The sequence below is a fragment of the Megalops cyprinoides genome, chromosome 4 (assembly GCF_013368585.1).
Source record: "Megalops cyprinoides isolate fMegCyp1 chromosome 4, fMegCyp1.pri, whole genome shotgun sequence".
Taxonomy (NCBI): Eukaryota; Metazoa; Chordata; class Actinopteri; order Elopiformes; family Megalopidae; genus Megalops; species Megalops cyprinoides.
Window position 1 is genome coordinate 2,267,073 of NC_050586.1, and position 19,874 is coordinate 2,286,946.

Consider the following 19,874-nt stretch of genomic DNA (forward strand, 5'->3'; position numbering starts at 1 on the left):
GACGAGTGTGCCACAAACACAGCACACACAGACAAATAAACACAGACAGACAGACAGACAGAGAAAGACTGGCAGACGAACAGACAAACAAATCAACAGACAAACAGAAACAGTTGACACATAGACTGACAGACAAAGACTGGCAGACGAACAGACCAAAGGATCAACAGATAGATAGGAACAGCAAACAAATACATAGACAGACAGGCAGAAAGACAGACAGACAGACAGACATATAGACTAACACATCAAAAGACAGGGTGACAGATGAATGACCAGACAGATAGAGACAGATGTCAGTCAGGCATCAACAGACAGACAGAGGTGACTGACCCATGACGTCGGCCAATGGGGACACAGGGCCAGAGGCAGCCCCGCCCTCAGATCCGTCCTGCGGCTCGTCGAGATGGCAGCGCTGGTCGTCCATGCGGCTGCTCTGGAATTTACTGAGGAGGTCAAAGAAGCAGTCCTCATCGGAGGGGTCCCGGGCTAGCTTCTGCAACAGGGAGAGGCCACAGCCCGTTAAACCCCGCCCCCTTAGCCACACTCCACCCCTCAATCTCACCCTGCCTCTCACTCTCCCCTCCCTTGCTTTGATGTGGTTTGGGGGAAAAAATGTAATTTATATAACTTCTTAAAAACTAATAGAGGAAGCTAGTACTGAGATTTCCTTTATCAAGATTTAATTTTGAATCTATTAGCTGCACTGACATTTAGATGGTAATCAATTACTGTTTTCACTTCCAATAAAGACCATTGCTGAAATTGTAGGGCTACTTCATTGTTTGGAGAGGCACCATCAAGGCTGTGCTTTATAAGACGGTATCCCAACTTTAATTTCTAATGTTCATATTATGCATAACAGCATGCATGGAGAAGCACACACATTTATATTGACTAATTATCGATTGTTACTAGAGAAAGATACATAACATAACCCATTTTGAGCATTCTTCGGTTTTTCGGCTTTATTATGGAGGAGACAACAGTCCTACAAACCCAGTGCTCACCTTAACTGAAAAAACATCCTAAAGTAGGTCAGCTGACCCAGGAGTGAAAATATGGGCCGCCACAGTGGCCCTGAAGTCACTGTCATTGTGTGACATTGTAGAGCTCGAGGCTCGTGGGTCCCTGGTGACTTCATCTCCACAGTGTGCTCTTAGGGATCTAGGCCACACATTAATCACTGTGCCCATATCCCACAAAGAGGGAAACAGGGGACAGAGCAGGAAATGGCAACAGGGGGTGGGGGAGGGGCAGGGAGGGGTAGGGGAGGGGCCAGGACATATGGGGGAGGGGTGAAGCGGTGTGGGGGAGGGGCCGGGAGAGGAGGGGGAGGGGTGAAGCGGTGTGGGGGAGGGGTCGGGAGAGGAGGGGGAGGAGCATGGAATAGTAGGGGAGTGGCTAGGAGATATGGGGGGGGGGGGGTGAAGAGGTGTGGGGGAGGGGCCAGGAGATATGGGGGAGGGACAATGTCAGCTATGGGGTTGTAGCAGTGATGAAATGGCAGAGTGCCAGGGAAAAGTAGGGGAGGGGCTTATAGAGCTGGGGAGGGGCTATGAGAGGTCTGGGAGGGGCAAGAAAAAAAGCTGCAGGTATAGGTCTTCACACTGTGGAAATCTGAAGCTTATAAGGGTTTGCCTTTGATGCGAAAGCGTGAGTTAGCCAATCTGCTAAAAGCTGATCCCGGTCAGTTTACAAGCCTTTTTATAGGCTATATTTCAGTCACTCGGTGGTGATGCTGTAGAGATGTGCAGGTGAGAGTGGTAACCACTCCATCCCTATGGCCATCATCATGCAGGAAAGCCGGTGTTTCTTCCTCTACCTGAGGTCTGTGGGACCTGCAGCCTGTCCTTTCTTTCACGCTCACTGCCATACGCAGCCTCCATTTAAAACAATCCGCTTTCTGCATCTCTCTCCACTCATTAAGATGTGAGCCAAATAACAAACCACTGAGGCATGAAAAGACATCAGCTACCTGAGCCGCTGTGCCAGTCGTATCAGCTGCAAAAATCCACACACACATATACACACATAGAACCACACACAGAACCACACACACACTCACACACACACACACACACTCACACTCACACACACACACACACACACACACACACACACACACACACACACACACACACACACTCACACACACACACACACACACACACACACACACACACACACACATGTCCACACATAGAACCACACACAGAACCACACACACACACACACACACACACACACACACACACAGACACACACACACACACACACACACACACACACAAAACGAGACAATCCTCTCGAGCCCAGTGTTTCGGTGCTGTGTAATGAGCTGCCTGCCTTCATCAGCCTCTGTGGAGAAATAAGCCGCCTGGACGGCGCGTTTCTTAAACCGGCTCTGAGGGCACATAACACTGCTGCATCTGCAGTTCCACATCACACCTGCCTTCCCCCCGCCCCTCTCCCCGTGCATTATTCCGGGGAGATATAGCGTCCGCACAGGCACCTGCGGGCGTGACCGGGTGTCCTCCACATTCACCCTCCACGCCAGGACGACTGCCGCCATGATCCTAACCAGCCCGAACGGAAACGCACCCGCGCATCAGCCGGAGACGATCCTGAGAGAAATCAAATGCCTGGAGCTAATTTCATTTGTCCTTTGTGTCAGAGAGAGCTGTGTAACAAGGGCATGCAGCCCAGGGCTCCATATTGAACACCTCGATTGCTCAGAGCACAAGGGCAGCGCGTCATTATTACTTATTGATCCGTCTTTCTGAAAAGCATTGTTATTCCTGAGGCAGATTAATTACAGGACTGAAGTCTCGTCGTGACACAGAGGCCGACGCGTTCCCCCGTCCTCGTCACATGACCCTCATATGTACCTATGGTAACGTGTTACTATGGAAGTGGCTTGAGGGTGAAGTACCACGTGGGCCAACCAGCGCATTTCCACCAAACCTCTCAAAACCACATTCACAAGGCAAAACTGGAAAACAGTCGACCAGAAAACAGGACTTCAGTTTACCGCCAATAAATCTGACTGACAACAGTGCAGATGCATTAAAGCTTCCATCATCACTGAAACCGATGCGTAAGGGAAACGCAATGATTTGCAGGTGTAAGCATCATCAGCAACGCCTGCCTCGCTCTGACTCTAAAAGCTAACAGCAAAAAATAAACCCCTCTGGGAGCAGGGGACACGAGCACATACAGAAGAGCAAACCCCAGGGTCACGCTCGACCCTCCCACGAGGGACGGAGTTTCGTTGGGGATCGCGCTTTCTTGTCAGAGGGAATGATGTCAGAGGAGATGCGCACATCGCCTCCAGACGGCTGGGAGTAGACCTGCCCCCTGCTCTGAGGGAGAGTCCCCCAGCACTGAGGCAGGGCGCTGGGGCCAAGGACGGCCCCTCTAACCCCCCTTCTGTCCCCCCGCGGCCAGGCAGCAGCCAGGCCCGATCCACCGCCTCACATGGAGGGACAGGAAGTGTGAGGAATCACTGGCAGCCTGATAACGACCAATCAGCTGCCTGACACGCCTGCCCCCTGCCAGCCCAGTGACACACAGACAGGGTGACAGCCTGCTTCACCCAATCGCACGCTAATTAACACTCACCCTAGAGCGGCATTATGGGTAATCTGATATGTCATTTACTGGCAGCTTCTACACCCATACACCTTTTATTTTAACACAATCAGCGTGTTGACATCTCATCACTTCATGAGCTTATTAAAAAGCACTATAAGCATATGCATAAAAAGAAGTGGAAATGAGAATCATAAAACAAAATAAAACTGAACCTAATTTATTTACAAGCCAAAAATGATCAACTAAAACAGCCTTCACAGCCTTAATTTAATGTGACTTGTTGAATTCAGTCATCATTATTCCAGCAGTCTGAATGCATATCAAATTAATATTTTTCATGTAGTGATTCAGTATCAACATTCATATGAGTCTATGATTGGCCACGGCTTAGCGCTTATCCTAAGCTGCACGTTTAGAGACAGGTTTCTAAAGTTTGAACAACAGCAACACCAACAACTAGGCCAGAAGAAGTAAGTGGGTCAGAACCAGCACAATACACACATGCCTGCATCACACTGGCGCTCCAGAGTTCTGTTTAACTGCCCTTACATAAAAAACTGAACTACACACAATACAACCCACCACTCCATTTTAGGACATAACACAAACTAACTAAAATCACACATACCTGACAGTCAATGTGCAACAGATTAAAGAACAAGGAAAAAAGTATTCCTAAATTTCTCAATGAAATAAAATAACAAAGACCAAAAAATAAAGCTAACACTGAAATTCTCACATTTTTTTTCCTCAGTGAACACACAGATCTGACTGTTCTTTGTAAACAAAACAAAACAAAACAAAAAAACAAGAAAAAGACAAGTTTAAAGTGCACAAGTGTGCTGTAAATGAAGACAAAACAGGAGAACTAACCAGCAGTACTAACGAGCAGCACTAACGAGCAGGACTAACCAGCTCCCTGTCCGCGCCCCTCTCCCCCGGCCTGCCCCCCTTGCGGACAGACACCTTTTGCCCATCCCCCGCCCGGGTTCCCACGGTGAGAGACGCGGGGTTCGCCCGTCACAGCCCCTCTCTGAACCACGAGATGGAGGAGGGGGAGGGGGCTGGAGTGTTGAGCAGGGAGTGACAAGACAAGCAGCAAACCCCCCCACACGCTCCCTAAAAACAGCAACTCCTCGCGATGCTGTTTTCCCAGCATGCATCTCTCACCCTTCACAGGAAGGTGTCTCACTGCTCTCCAGCCAAAGTCCACTTTCTCCTCTTCCCATCAAAGAAGGAGCTGCTTCCCGTCCTCCACTCCCCTCTCTCTCACTCTCACTCTCACACCGTCCTGCTCCTGCTCCACTCTGTTTTGTTCCACAGTGAGCGAGAGAGAGAGAGAGAGAGAGAGCGAGAGAGAGAGCGAGAGAGAGAGAGCGAGAGAGAGAGAGAGAGAACAAGCAAACGAGAGAGAGAGGGAGAGAGAGAGAACAAGAGAGAGAGGGGAGAATGAAAGAGAGAGAGAGAGAGAGAGAGAGAGGGAGGGTGGATGGGGCAAAGTTGCTCCCCTTGGCTTACATCATGGTCGCTATAGAAACCAGACCACCAGTTCCAAACCTTTCTTCTCGTGCACACACACACACACACACACACACACACACACACACATTCCTGCGTTGCTGTGCCTCACTCCTGGACTCCCAGGGGATGGGTCAGCATGCTCTTTACATGTTTTCTGCAGGGATAATTACAGTCTCCTCTCTGCCTCCGGCCTCAGAGACCACAGGCCCTACAACCGGATTCTACACCTCTCCGGGACGAACGGCCAGAGGACCAACAGGAAAAAACATAGAGGGGCTCGGGGACGCGGGGGGCTGGTCCTGTATCCTGGATACCTCACGCACCAATCCTGACGGAGGGCTGGATGAGTCTGGGAAGCCCATAGCGACACATTTCTCTCCCCGTCTGGGACTGTGCAGGACCTGCTCCTCTACCAAGGAGACCCGGCAGGGACAGGTGGGTACTCAGCAGGACACAGGTGCTATACAAAGTCACAGCCTGGAGTGTGTCCCCTCCACCTAATCCTGTCCTTCACCCCCTGGAGTATCCCTGAGTATTCCTGCACCTGCTGCAGCCTCAAAGGCCAGCCTCCTCAATACAGCACAGATCCTGGCACATATTCAATCAATATGAAACACTGGCACAGGTCCTGTCTGACCCCAGCACCCCCTGTCCTTAACACACCGTGCCTCAGTAAGCCAGGATATTTTTTAGAATTTCACACAATGTTTGCTTTGATTTCAGTGTGCACTGAACAAATGCTTCTATTCCAAATGCCAGTGCCTAGCACAAGTGATGCTTGCTTACATTTGTCAGTCAATGTTAAGGACAAAGTACATGGTGGTTAGATTACACAGACTCTGAGCCAATCCAATACTGAAGCAGCGGTGACAGAGCCAGCAGCACACCAGAGGGTCATGGATTCTACCGTGAATGTTCACCGAAGGATTGGCAGGTTTAATTGTTTTCATTTTCTTTTTTACATTTAGTCTGCATGTCCCATAAAACCCTGAACAATGCAGGACACATTTACAAAAACGTACAGTATGTTGGAGGAGGTTGTGTATGATGTAAATGTATGGTGTAAAATAAACAAATCACACCATTTCAGAGCGGCAGTTCAAGTCCGAGTCCGGATTTAGGGCAAGAAAGGGGTGCTTCTCTAGGGAGGTTCATTCATATGCACATTAAAAATGTTTTAATTTCAAACACCATTCCATTGCGGGGCCCAGACATCACATCCCTCAGAAGATCTAACACCTCAATCAAACCCTGTGGTTATGCACGTGTGCGTTTGTTCTCTCCGTCATGCTCCGCTGCCACGGGCGATGCAAATGAGTTCCGCGTGTTCCCGCAACACAGAGCCTCATACCCACACGGGCCGGCAGCTGTAATCAACTCTCTGCAGAGCAGGACCCCATCATGCTCAGCATCATAAACCATGAGGTGCAGATTAGAAGATCATCTTCATATTCATCTCCTCTCCTCTCCTTTCCTCTCCTAACAGCTCCTGTCAAACTGGAGCTCTACAACAGTCACCAGTCTCATTCACACTGCCTCTCTGTCTGAATCAACCAGAAAAAGGAAAAAAAGGCAGAATCATATGCATGTGATAGAACAAGGCAAGTGTTCTTTATCAACCCTCAGTCTCAGCAATGATGTCACTTAAGACATGCCCCTTTTTCTAAGCTGTTTCAAACTGGCAAATAAACAATTTTTTTCTCTTTTTTTTTTCTCTGAAAGAGTCCGTCGGTAAGACACTGACACTACATCACCAGTAGGAGGAGCCGCTGGATAACATTATCCACTCATGCTTTTTGAGCATGGATTGTGCAGTTCTGAGGAAATTGTCTAATCACATAATTTTTCCATGTGGAGCAGTTAAAGTTAGATTCAGTGCTGATTAGATGTGTTCAGTATGCAACTGTAACAATCTTATTTCTTGTGGAAGAATCACACACATTTAAGCTGCTGAAAGACAAGCATCTATTTGGCTGCCATATAACGCATGACACAAAACACTCAAATAGATGAATTTTGGCTTATAATTGTCTCAGCTCTGCCAAGTTTTACTGATAGCGATCCAAATATATATTTCAGCTGATACTGTAGCATGGCAATGATTAATTCATAATGTATGATACCCGAGGCAAGATGTGAAGATTCTCCAAGAGGATTCTGGGTCTATCATCCTCCGTAAGAGTAAACTCATTAACTTCAAACAAAGAATCATTTAGATACATCACAGAATATTTAAATTTCACACATGCCCTCTGGGACAAGACAGGCTGTGCTGCAACAGCAGGTGTGCCTACCTGAAGGGTCACCTGCACTCTGATGTCATCAGTGTCCAGGGGAGACCCTCGGAAGCCCGGCCGGGTCTGAGGGTGTCCTCCTCTCCCCGGCAGCCTGGAGTTGAGGCCCCGCCCCCCTCGCGAGGGGTCATCAAGGTGATTCCAGTCGCCGTTCTGTTCCTGAGAAGAACAGGAAATCAACGAGCTTCATCCATGCTGTCGCCAGCAAAACCACACACACGTGTCTCAAGAGATATTTCAAACAGGGTAAGCGCAGGGAACACTCCCCTACCTTCTCAGAAGGGTCCAAGCCATCCATGTTGATCCTGGAGCTGAACTTTGGTCTGGCTCCTGCTGGGGACAGAGAGACAGGGGATGGGCATCAGACCAGAGAAGCACTTCAGGAGAGCAAAACCAACATACTGTACATGTAACCTGGCAAGAACAGCTGGCTTATACTGGAAAATGGAAGTTCAGATTTGGGCATAATTATATCTCCTTTTCCCCACAGACTTCCACCATCTCATTATCTAACACATAATTGGGATTTCTCCAGAAAGTAGTATCTGAGATTACAAGATAGATTAATTCAGAAAATAATGCCTCTGGTTTAGTCATTTCTGATTCTAGCCATAGGTTAAGCTTTAGAGCTCACTCTGACCGACTACTAATCAAATGGGCTGAGGCGTGATAAACGCAGTTGCCCTTGCAAACACAGAGATGCAGACACCCTGGCGGTGACACTGAATGAGAGGTGGTGACAGCAGACGGTGTGACCTTGCCGTGCTGCAGCTGAGTGCCAGCTTCAGAGCGGGCCGTGAGCACGCTGCACAGAGAGGGTGTCTGCTGAGGAGTTCAAGGTTAACGCAACGCTATCAGCCCATCCGTGGGTGCCTGTCTGCACTGCTGAGCGACGCTGGGGAAACTTGCTTTGAGCTGGGAGAGGTCACACACAGAGAGAGACACATGCTGAACTCCTATCAAGCTACTTGACCCGTTCACTGATTCAGTCAGGAACATCTCTGCTGGCGAGATTAGATAAAGCCTGACGGCCACTTCAGCGCTAGCGTGCAGCCGCAGCAAGGACTCTGGACTCATGGTTACAGGGTTGCAGGTGCAAACCTGTGTCAGCTCTGCTGGTGTTTCCTTTCAGACAGCACCTCAAGGCCTTTCACATTTTACTTTCAGAATATGGCCTATCGCCTTCTGATGTTAGATGTGAAATAAGACAACTTACAGTTCTCAGAATGCATGTAAAATAAGACACTTGCATCTTTATAACCCCTAGAGCAACCAGCTCACCGAGGGCCAACTTATGATTGAAAAAAGGGCCCTCTGAAGTGTCCGAGAGAGAGAGAATTGCAGGCAAAGTCATCCTTTGTGCATGTTTGGCATTGAACTGCAAGGTCACATTAAAGCGCGGAACAGCCAATGTTAAAGGCTGGGAACTCTGGGAAGAGTTAACCCTGCGTGTTCTGGTGACAGGTGCATATACGGATGCTGTAAGATTAATAGCAGCTACACAAAGCAAAGCAACTGCATCCAAGACAGTGCTGGGCTCCCACTGTGAGTGAGAGAACCTTAAACTAAATCAACTTCATCTTCTGTGTGGTTCCTCTTCAGTATCATATACACAGAAGGCTAGGGAGCCAGACCTGTAACCAGCAGTTTACATACATAATTGCAGTGTTAGGAGTGGCTTACTGTGAATACTACTGTATGCATTACTAAAGCCCATTTTAAAATAGCTGAATTTTTACTGGAGCTACTAAGCAGGGCAGGCCACAACCCTGCACAGGAAGTCCAAAATACAGGTGTCAATTCAGTGATTTATTCATATTTGTCTTACCCTAAAATAGCTATATAATACATTCTGACCCTTGTCCTGGGTGTGTGCATAAGACTCATCTAATCCCTGTAAGGCTGCAGCTGGCTGTTCAGTCTCAGGGAGTGATTGTGTCAGAGGACATGGGGCACAGTGTGGAATCACAGTGCTGTGTCAAGGCCTCTCTCATTTCAGTCAGAGGAGTCATGGCAAAGGACAGGAGAGGCTCAAGCCCCACAGTTAAACTCATTATTAATAATTATTTGGAGGATGTTATTATCCAATCAGCTTACAAGGCCAGCATGGCCCGATATGCGATTCGCCCGCAGGAAAAGAGGAAAATTGGACAAGGAGCTGCCAGTGCACAGCGCGGCCCACAGATTCTCAGCTGGGAGGTGTGAAGGAAACAGCGATGACTTAACAGGATCTCACCTCCCCAGCCCTGTCTGTCTGCCTCTCTGCAGTGCTGCGGCCGGCCTGAGCTAAAACCCTCTCAGGGCTCTACTTTACTAACATAATAACACGCTTGGCACCCAAAAGTGGCACAGAGCCTTCCTGCTGGGGCATCTAAATCGAGCTTGACATTAAAACACAGCCCCTGTGATGCTGTCTGTGCGCTGTGTGGTTCTCCATGATAAAACCTCTCTGTTTTAAAATCAGCAGCGCCCGCCGCCTGGCTAACGCAACCTGAGACTGTTCCTGAGTCAGTCTCCAGACTGGCCCGACCTCCCGATCCAGAGACTAATGCGAGCCTCTCTCTCTCTAGCACGTGTACTGTAATTTTAATAACTACAAAGATATAACATGTCATAATTACAAGTGTTATATTATATATGGTAGGAAGCATTCAATCTGTTGGCTTCCTCCCTAACTTGGATCAAATTTAAGCAAGTATCACAATGTGGGATTAAGTGTCATAGGTGGTTAGTTTGAATGGTCCTCCAGCCCCACCAAATCCTACTCGAGAACAGCTGACAGCTCAGACTCCACACATAATGCAATCAGGACAACAAATGCTGCATGCCCAGCAAAGGGAAAAATCAGAGCGGCCTTGACATTTCAGTGTCACTCTATCTGTTACGCATACACACACAAATGTGCGCACACTCACGTGTGACCTTGAAATACGGCAGCTAATTCAATGAACATAAACATTCTATTGCGCAATACTGTATTAGGATAATGCAATGTGGCCACATTGCCACTGTATCTGATTACAGCCCACACCATAAAGAGCATGTAAGTATACTGTACATGCATGTAAATCCTTGCATTGTAATGCCCAAACACATTTCCACTGTAGTGCGGCTCAAATATTAATTTGAAAATGCAGTGTGGCAAACAGACAGCCAATCAGCAAGCGCAACATAACCTGTGTCACACAACTGGCTGAAAGGAAACAACAGAAGCACAAAATCCACATAAGAAACACAAATAACAATCGTAACTACTAGTACTTGGCCATCACAACCCCCTGTCAGATGAAGTCAGATATTTTTAGTAAACATATTTCCCTCAAATTAAGGCTCAAAGAGAAGCTGGTCTGAGAAATCGCACTCACCACCAGACTCAGAGGGTCCCTCCAGGGCCCTGCATATAGTGCACTGTGAGTGGAGGGAAGCCCTGTCCCAGCCCACAGCCCTGTGCTCCTCTGAGCCCCCACCAGCCCAGCACAGGCAAGGAGAGGGACAAGAGGCAGGGGAGGGAGGAGAAGGAGGGAGGGGGGGTGGAGGGATGGAGGGAGGGGTGGAGGGGTGGAGGAGTTTGGGGAAAGGGAGGACAAGGAGTGAGGGAAGAGGGGAGGGATAGAGGCATGGATGGATGGGGGAAGGAGGGAGGGGGAAGGAATGGAGGGAGGAAGGGATGGAGGGGAGGATGGGTACGCATAGCTTCCCCTCTCCCTGGGGGAGCACACAGCCCAGTAAATGCCAAGCCTCTCCTCATATCCTGCCCTCTCCTTTTATGGGTCCATACCACAGAGCACCTCTCACTGGACACTCTCACTGACACACGTGTTTCCTGATAGCAGAAGTCGATGCGCTGCAGTATAATTTCAATACATGTTGGATGTTGCCAACGGCACTTGTATCTGAAAGAGACTAAATTGGCACTACACACTGAGCTTACAAATGGGCATGAAGAGTCGGGTCAAGCTTTCAGTTTCTAGTACTGATTTTTACTTTTGAAAAGAGTTCTAACACAATTATACAGTCACTCCGAAACACTTAACACCTTCAAATAATGATAAAAAGCATCTTCAGCTTCAAAGCACCTTCAGATAATTAAGCCTGTATTGTGTGATTGATTCCAGGATGAAAGTCAAAAATATCAGGTTACTAGCGAATAATAAGCTGCTAACTTTAACTTTCATGAGTCCTTTGTAAAACATTCTCATATGGTATTGTGTTGGAGTATGAGGTCAGAGATATCTGACATTAAACATACACTTTCTACAGCTGGCTGCCAAAAGGTCTAAACTTTCAAGGTCAGCGAAAAGGTTAATAATGTTCATGCGAAGAAACAGATACCATGAGATTACCCATAATGCCGCTCTAGAGTGAGTGTTAATTAGCGTGCGACTGGGTGAAGCAGGCTGTCACCCTGTCTGTGTGTCACTGGGCTGGCAGGGGGCAGGCGTGTCAGGCAACTGATTGGTCGTTATCAGGCTGCCAGTGATTCCTCACACTTCCTGTCCCTCCATGTGAGGCGGTGGATCGGGCCTGGCTGCTGCCTGGCCGCGGGGGGACAGAAGGGGGGTCAGAGGGGCCGTCCTTGGCCCCAGCGCCCTGCCTCAGTGCTGGGGGACTCTCCCTCAGAGCAGGGGGCAGGTCTGCTCCCAGCCATCTGGAGGCGGTGTGCGCATCTCCTCTGACATCATTCCCTCTGACAAGAGAGCGCGATCCCCAACGAAACTCCGTCCCTCGTGGGAGGGTCGAGCGTGACCCTGGGGTTTGCTCTTCTGTATGTGCTCGTGTCCCCTGCTCCCAGAGGGGTTTGGGTCATTTGTTATGACCAGGCTATCCATCTACAGACTTTTAATTTGTTTCTCCTTTGAATTTCTCTCCATCTGACTGAACAGAAGTCTGACCCGATCTGATCTGACGCAAACTCAATGACATTCGGTTTGACTCTGAACCAGACTGGCCAGCACAGTGAGCAGCTGTGTGTTCTCGGCTTCCTGAGGCCTGTTCATTCGGCTCAGCCTGTTGTCAGGGACATGCTACGCTAACCTGTGGAAGGGGGAAATGTGTTTGACCAGGGGAGATCTAAGGCCACCTGCTCGCTTTGCTTCAGTGTCGACTGACGTAAAAGCGCGTTTTCACAGCGGCGGAGCCGACACCCTGAATGCGACAGCCTCCTAGCGCGGAGCGTAAACATTCTCCTTCTTCGGCCAGGCCCTCTGATTGCCATGGCGATAAAAGAATACACGCGGAGGGTTCCGAGGGGACGCAGCGATCATAACGAGCTCCTGTGTTTACACAGCGCACCGTGTCCTACACAAACGCTCCTGCCTCAGAATAAAGCCGCCGCAGAATTTATACAAGATAACGCAGTGCACTGATCAGAGAAGGAAAGGACACCCTCTGTCAGGGGCGTGTAATTACCCATGTGGCTCTGATGTTTCCAGTGCTTTCAGCGATAGAGTGAAAAGCAGAATGTTGAATCACTGCCTGAACTAACATGCTGATGTCTTCAGTGCATTTGTTGCAAATATTTTAATTAGACTGTTTTCACCAGATTGAATTTTTGTTACACATATTTTATCACACGTATTTTATTGGCTTATCACAGCGTAACCTACAATGTTCTCCACAAATCACACAGCACAGCACAGCACAGCACAGAGTCTTTTCAGAGCTACCAGCCCCACAGAGACAGCCAGCACCATAAGCGGAGTGTCAGCCTGAGGGCACGGGTTTGTTGGAGGCATTGATAACCAATAAAGCTTAAGGAAGTGGAAATTTCCACTCCAGTTATGCAGCCGTGTGAATGGAGAGCACCCGGAGTGCTCCAGCAGATCGTTCCCAAACGGAAATGCAGGCCCCAGGCATCAGATACAGTGCCAGCACCGGGTCGGGTCCTACCTTGGGCTTCAAACTCCGAGCTGCCGGGCGAGAGGTCGCCCTCACACACACCCAGCACCTCCAGCAGCTGCTCCACGTTCATGCGCGCCGTCAGCTCGCCGTTCCGGTCCCCGATCTGTGCAGGGCCCAACATTCCACACGTCAGAGGGCTTCAGAACTTTCTATTTTCTTTCCCAGAGTCCTGGATGTTTTTAGCTTCAGAACTTCAACATGACCTGCCCCTACACCCCCTCCCTTGCTCTGATCCCACACCTTCCACCCGGAGCGGCTGCTTTTCGCAGAGAGTTACGTCTGTTTGATGCTCCGCTGTCCACACAGGAAGTCACATGGCGGCGTGCTTTGGGGGGCTTAGCGCTGCATTGTCTGAAGGTGGCAGCTGTGTCAGAGGCTTAGACCACAGGAAGCACTCTGTCAGGTACAGCCAGAGCTAATGAGCAGTACTGGAATGCCATGATGAGGCCATCGCTTTTCAGTTTCAATGCACAAGCAAAACACACACACACTAACCACTCACACACAGTCACACACACACACACACACAGACCGCTCACACACATACACACACACACACACACACTAACCACTCACACACAGTCACACACACACACACACACACACACACACACACAGACCGCTCACACACACACACACACTCACACACACACACACACACACACACACACACAGACCGCTCACACACATACACACACACACACACACACACACACATACACACACTGACCACACACACACACACACACACACACACACACACACTAACCACTCACACACAGTCACACACACACACACACACACACTAACCACTCACACACAGTCACACACACACACACACACTAACCACTCACACACAGTCACACACACACACACACACTAACCACTCACACACACACACACACACACACACACACACACACACACACACTAACCACTCACACACAGTCACACACACACACACACACTAACCACTCACACTTTCTTGCTCCTAAAAGGAGTCCAGCGTCACACACAGTCACACACACACACACACACACACACACACTAACCACTCACACACACACACACACACACACACACAGACCGCTCACACACATACACACACACACACACACACACACACACACACACACACTAACCACTCACACACAGTCACACACACACACACACACACACACACACACACTAACCACTCACACACAGTCACACACACACACACACACACACACACAGACCGCTCACACACATACACACACACACACACACACACACATACACACACTGACCACACACACACACACACACACACACACTAACCACTCACACACAGTCACACACACACACACACACACACAGACCGCTCACACACATACACACACACACACACACACACACACACACACACACACACACACACACACACACACTAACCACTCACACACAGTCACACACACACACACACACACACACACACAGACCGCTCACACACATACACACACACACACACACACACACACACACACACACACTAACCACTCACACACAGTCACACACACACACACACACACACACACACACACTAACCACTCACACACAGTCACACACACACACACACACACACACACACACACACACACACACTAACCACTCACACACAGTCACACACACACACACACACACACACACACACACACACACACAGACCGCTCACACACATACATACACACACACACACACACACACATACACACACTGACCACACACACACACACACACACACACTGACCGCTCACACACATACACACACACACACACACACACACACTGACCGCTCACACACATACACACACACACACACACACACACACTGACCACACACACACAGTCACACACACACACACACACACACACAGACCGCTCACACACATACACACACACACACACACACACACACACGGACCGCTCACACACATACACACACACACACACACACACACACACACACACACACTGACCACACACACACACACACACACACACACACACACACACACACACAGACCGCTCACACACATACACACACACACACACACACACACATACACACACTGACCGCTCACACACATACACACACACACACACACACACACATACACACACTGACCACACACACACACACACACACTGACCGCTCACACACATACACACACACACACACACACACACTGACCGCTCACACACATACACACACACACACACACCCGTATGCAAACACATACACACATGTGCACAAATACACTTACCACACACACACACACATACACACACTGACCCCACACACACACACACACACACACACACACACACACACACACACACACACACACACACACACACTGACCCCACACACACTCACACACACAAACACTCTGCAGTCAGCTACATCAGCAGAGCAAAGCTAAGGCTGCATTTCACACTAAGGTGACAGCATTTTGAACATGAGCAGGTATGGCTACGCTAGTCAGAATGGGGGAGGGGTGCATCAGAATGCATTTACAGCACACCAATGCCAGGATGGAGGGAAATTGAATAAGTGCAGAACTGAGAGCATTAAGTTTACAAGGATGAGACTGTAGACGCTTTCGTTGGGAGCATCATTACATCTTAATGCTAAACACCTGAAGAGTCAGCATAAGGCCTATGTGCCTATCAAGTAACGAGAGAGAGAGAGAACAGACAGAGAAAGAGGAGAGAGAGAGGGAGAGAGAGAGGGAGGGAGAGAGAGAGGGAGAGAGAGGGGCAAAGACAGAAATAGAGAGAACTAAGATACTACCACAGGCCACAGTGCAAATGAGAAAAGTACAGAATTTAAAAGCATCAACCTCTTTAAAAAGACTAAGGAGAGAGAAAAAGAAAGTAAGCTTACAGCCATTCAGACTTCAAACTGCCCAAAGGCTGTGAGGAATGACAGCACATGAGGTCCCCAAAGCTAACCCAGATCATTTTGATAGCTGTGGATGTCCTGGTTTCTGTTGTTAGCATTTAGGGTGTAAGGTGTAGGTTTTGGGCATAGGGTGCCCTTCCCGTACCTCTCGGGAGATCTCCAGGTGTTTGCGGGCGTAGTGTAATGCCTGGCGGTGGTTTCTCAAAGATACGTAGGCATTCCCCAGACTCCAGCAGGCACGGCCCTCCCCAACCCTGCAAACACACACACACACATAAACACACACACACACACACAACTGCATTACCACTGCCAGTACTCAAAACAATCACACACACCTACACACAAACACACACACACGTACACACAGACACGCACGCACACACACACACACACACACACACACACACACACACACACACACATACACATACACACACACACACACACACACACACATATACACACACACACACACGGACGGTGTCTGACCTGTCGTTGAGCTCCTGTGCTATGACCAGGTGTTTGAGGTGGTAGTCGATGGCTCGGTCGTAGGCCTGCAGGAGGGTGTAGGTGTTCCCCAGGCTGTAGCAGGCCTGAGCCTCCATCACCCTGTCCTTCAGCTGGCGAGAGAGCTGAAGTGTCTTCCTACACACAGAGAGGAGAGGGAGGTGAGCGGCCCGACCGACTCCACAGCAACCACAGCACACACATACCAGCAGGTATGAACCAGGAACAGGTTTGGACATATTCCAAGAGTGACACTGTGTGTATGTCTGGGTAAGTGTGAGAGCGTGTGTGTTTTTGGTATATGTTTGTTAATGGTTTAGTATGAGGTAGTGTGTGTGTGTGTGTGTGTGTGTGCATGTGTATATGTGTGTGTGTCCAGTCCAGAGAAAAGTCATCATCATCTGCGCAGATGGGAAAGCCCTCTGTGGTATCTAGCATATATGTGGTATAGCATCTCAGCTCACCTGTAATACTCAGTGGCTGTGTTGAACTGTCCCAGGAAAATGAGAGCGTTGCCGAGGTTACTGTAGGCCCGACGCTCCGCTGCCTTATCCCCAAACTCCTTAGCGATGGAGAGTCGCTGGAAGAGCCCGGAAAAGAAAGGAAATGACATCACAGGAAAGTGACATGCCAATCTGTGTCACACAGCACCATTCCCAGCTCTGCAGGATCATCACTGGCACACAGCCCACACAGCGACACACCCTGACACCCCAACACCCCAACCCTCCAACATCCCAACACCCCCACACCCTGACACCCCAACACTCCAACCCTCCAACATCCCAACACCCCCCACACCCTGACACCCCAACACTCCAACATCCCAACACCCCCACACCCTGACACCCCAACCCTCCAACATCCCAACACCCCCACACCCTGACACCCCAACACTCCAACCCTCCAACATCCCAACACCCCCACACCCTGACACCCCAACACTCCAACATCCCAACACCCCCACACCCTGACACCCCAACACTCCAACATCCCAACACCCCCACACCCTGACACCCCAACCCTCCAACATCCCAACACCCCCACACCCTGACACCCCAACCCTCCAACATCCCAACACCCCCACACCCTGACACCCCAACACTCCAACATCCCAACACCCCCACACCCTGACACCCCAACACCCCAACCCTCCAACATCCCAACACCCCCACACCCTGACACCCCAACATCCCAACCCTCCAACATCCCAACACCCCCACACCCTGACACCCCAGCACTCCAACATTCCAACACCCCCACACCCCAACATCCCAACCCTCCAACATCCCAACACCCCCACACCCTGACACCCCAACCCTCCAACATCCCAACACCCCCACACCCTGACACCCCAACACCCCAACCCTCCAACATCCCAACACCCCCACACCCTGACACCCCAACACCCCAACCCTCCAACATCCCAACACCCCCCACACCCTGACACCCCAACACTCCAACATCCCAACACCCCCACACCCTGACACCCCGACACTCCAACATCCCAACACCCCCACACCCTGACACTCCAACACCCCAACCCTCCAACATCCCAACACCCCCACACCCTGACACCCCAACACCCCGACACTCCAACATCCCAACACCCCCCACACCCTGACACCCCGACACTCCAACATCCCAACACCCCCACACCCTGACACTCCAACACCCCAACCCTCCAACATCCCAACACCCCCCACACCCTGACACACTCAGATACCCCAATGCCTGGACACCCAGACACCTTGATACCCTGACACCCTGAAACCCCAACACCCCCACACCCCAACACTCCAACATCCCAACACCCCCACACCCCGAAACTCTGAAAACCCCAACACCCCAACATCCTGACACTACACTCCAACACCTGGACATCCAGACACCCTTACACTCCGACACCCCATCACCTTGACGCCCCAACACCCTGACACCGCGACAACCCAACACCAACAACTGACACCCTGACAGCCCGACACTCTGACACTCACCTCTCTGTGGAACGTAATGGCCTCCACAAAGTTACCCAGTAGGTAGTGTGTGTTGCCCAGGTTACCGAAGGCCCGGCCCTGTGCAGCCCTGTCACCCAGCTCCTTCACCAGAGACAGATTCAGCCTGAGAGACACAGGGAGACACCGGAAAAAAATCAGAGAACCACGAACACACCATACAAAACACTGAACCATCACCTGCACCACCCACTCAACCCAATGTGTACCCCCACCCCACAATGCCAAAAAAACAGGAAATGTCAAAGATGTTTCCACAGCCAAAGAACCGGCTCTCGGGAAGGAAAACTGGTTTGAGAGCGGCACCAACACTACCCCCTTTCCACCAACGTGAACTAGGTGCTAGTTCTGGGCTGGTGCTAGTGCCGGGTCAGAGTTGGTTCAACCTGCAAACCTTCTAAGAAGCGGTTTCAGAGCTTAAAGCAACAAATTTTTCTGAGCCTGATTTTTTTTTTTCTTTGGGGCGGGGGCAAAATAGGACGCACTTACATTTAGTGTTACCACAACAGCTTTAATTCAAAAATGTAACAAAAAAAACATTAATACAATTTTGTATTACCGTGCTCAAATTAAAAGTTCTTCCTTTTTTTAAAATGCTATTAAAAATGAAAAGTGCAACTTCAATAAAAGTTGGTCGAGTAGCAAGATGCTGTGTTACAACTTTGTCCAAGCCATCATCATAGAATCGGATCAATACATTGAAAATTCTGTCCATGTTGCGGTTTGTGGACTCGTCAACGTTCTGTGAAAACATCTGTTTTGACAGCTTGTGAGCTAAACATTGCCTAATGTGGCAGGCAGTGTCGTGAGTGGATAGGTAGCTGGCCTGTATATTTGACACGCTAAGTTTGGAGAGTGCAGTTCTGTCCTGTGATGTTTTGTACAGGTCAACTAGCGCTGGCGCTATTCTGAAAGACAGGTCATGTTCCGCTATAAATGCGGACTTCATGATTGCAGACGCGCTCTTTGATGGATGAAGCGGCAGCAGCTCCGGCGGCCACAGCTCCCGGCAACGTTGACGTATAACGAAGAGCCCGAACAGCTGCTTTGTGTGAGGGATCTGTATCATGCAAAGACAATACCTTTTGC

At 49.7% G+C, this 19,874-nt stretch overlaps 1 protein-coding gene across 1 annotated transcript in view; it reads right to left on the minus strand.

Moving 5' to 3' along the window:
- gpsm1a (G protein signaling modulator 1a) overlaps nt 1–19,874 on the minus strand; it is a 40,789-nt gene that overhangs the window by 3,761 nt on the left and 17,154 nt on the right. Inside the window, exons 5-12 of the mRNA XM_036527013.1 lie at nt 18,768–18,891; nt 17,235–17,350; nt 16,753–16,908; nt 16,406–16,514; nt 13,302–13,416; nt 7,684–7,742; nt 7,413–7,571; nt 334–496 (exon numbers count right to left, since the gene is read on the minus strand). Of these exons, the coding sequence (XP_036382906.1) occupies nt 334–496; nt 7,413–7,571; nt 7,684–7,742; nt 13,302–13,416; nt 16,406–16,514; nt 16,753–16,908; nt 17,235–17,350; nt 18,768–18,891 (1,001 nt within the window). The remainder of the gene's footprint in view (nt 1–333; nt 497–7,412; nt 7,572–7,683; nt 7,743–13,301; nt 13,417–16,405; nt 16,515–16,752; nt 16,909–17,234; nt 17,351–18,767; nt 18,892–19,874) is intronic.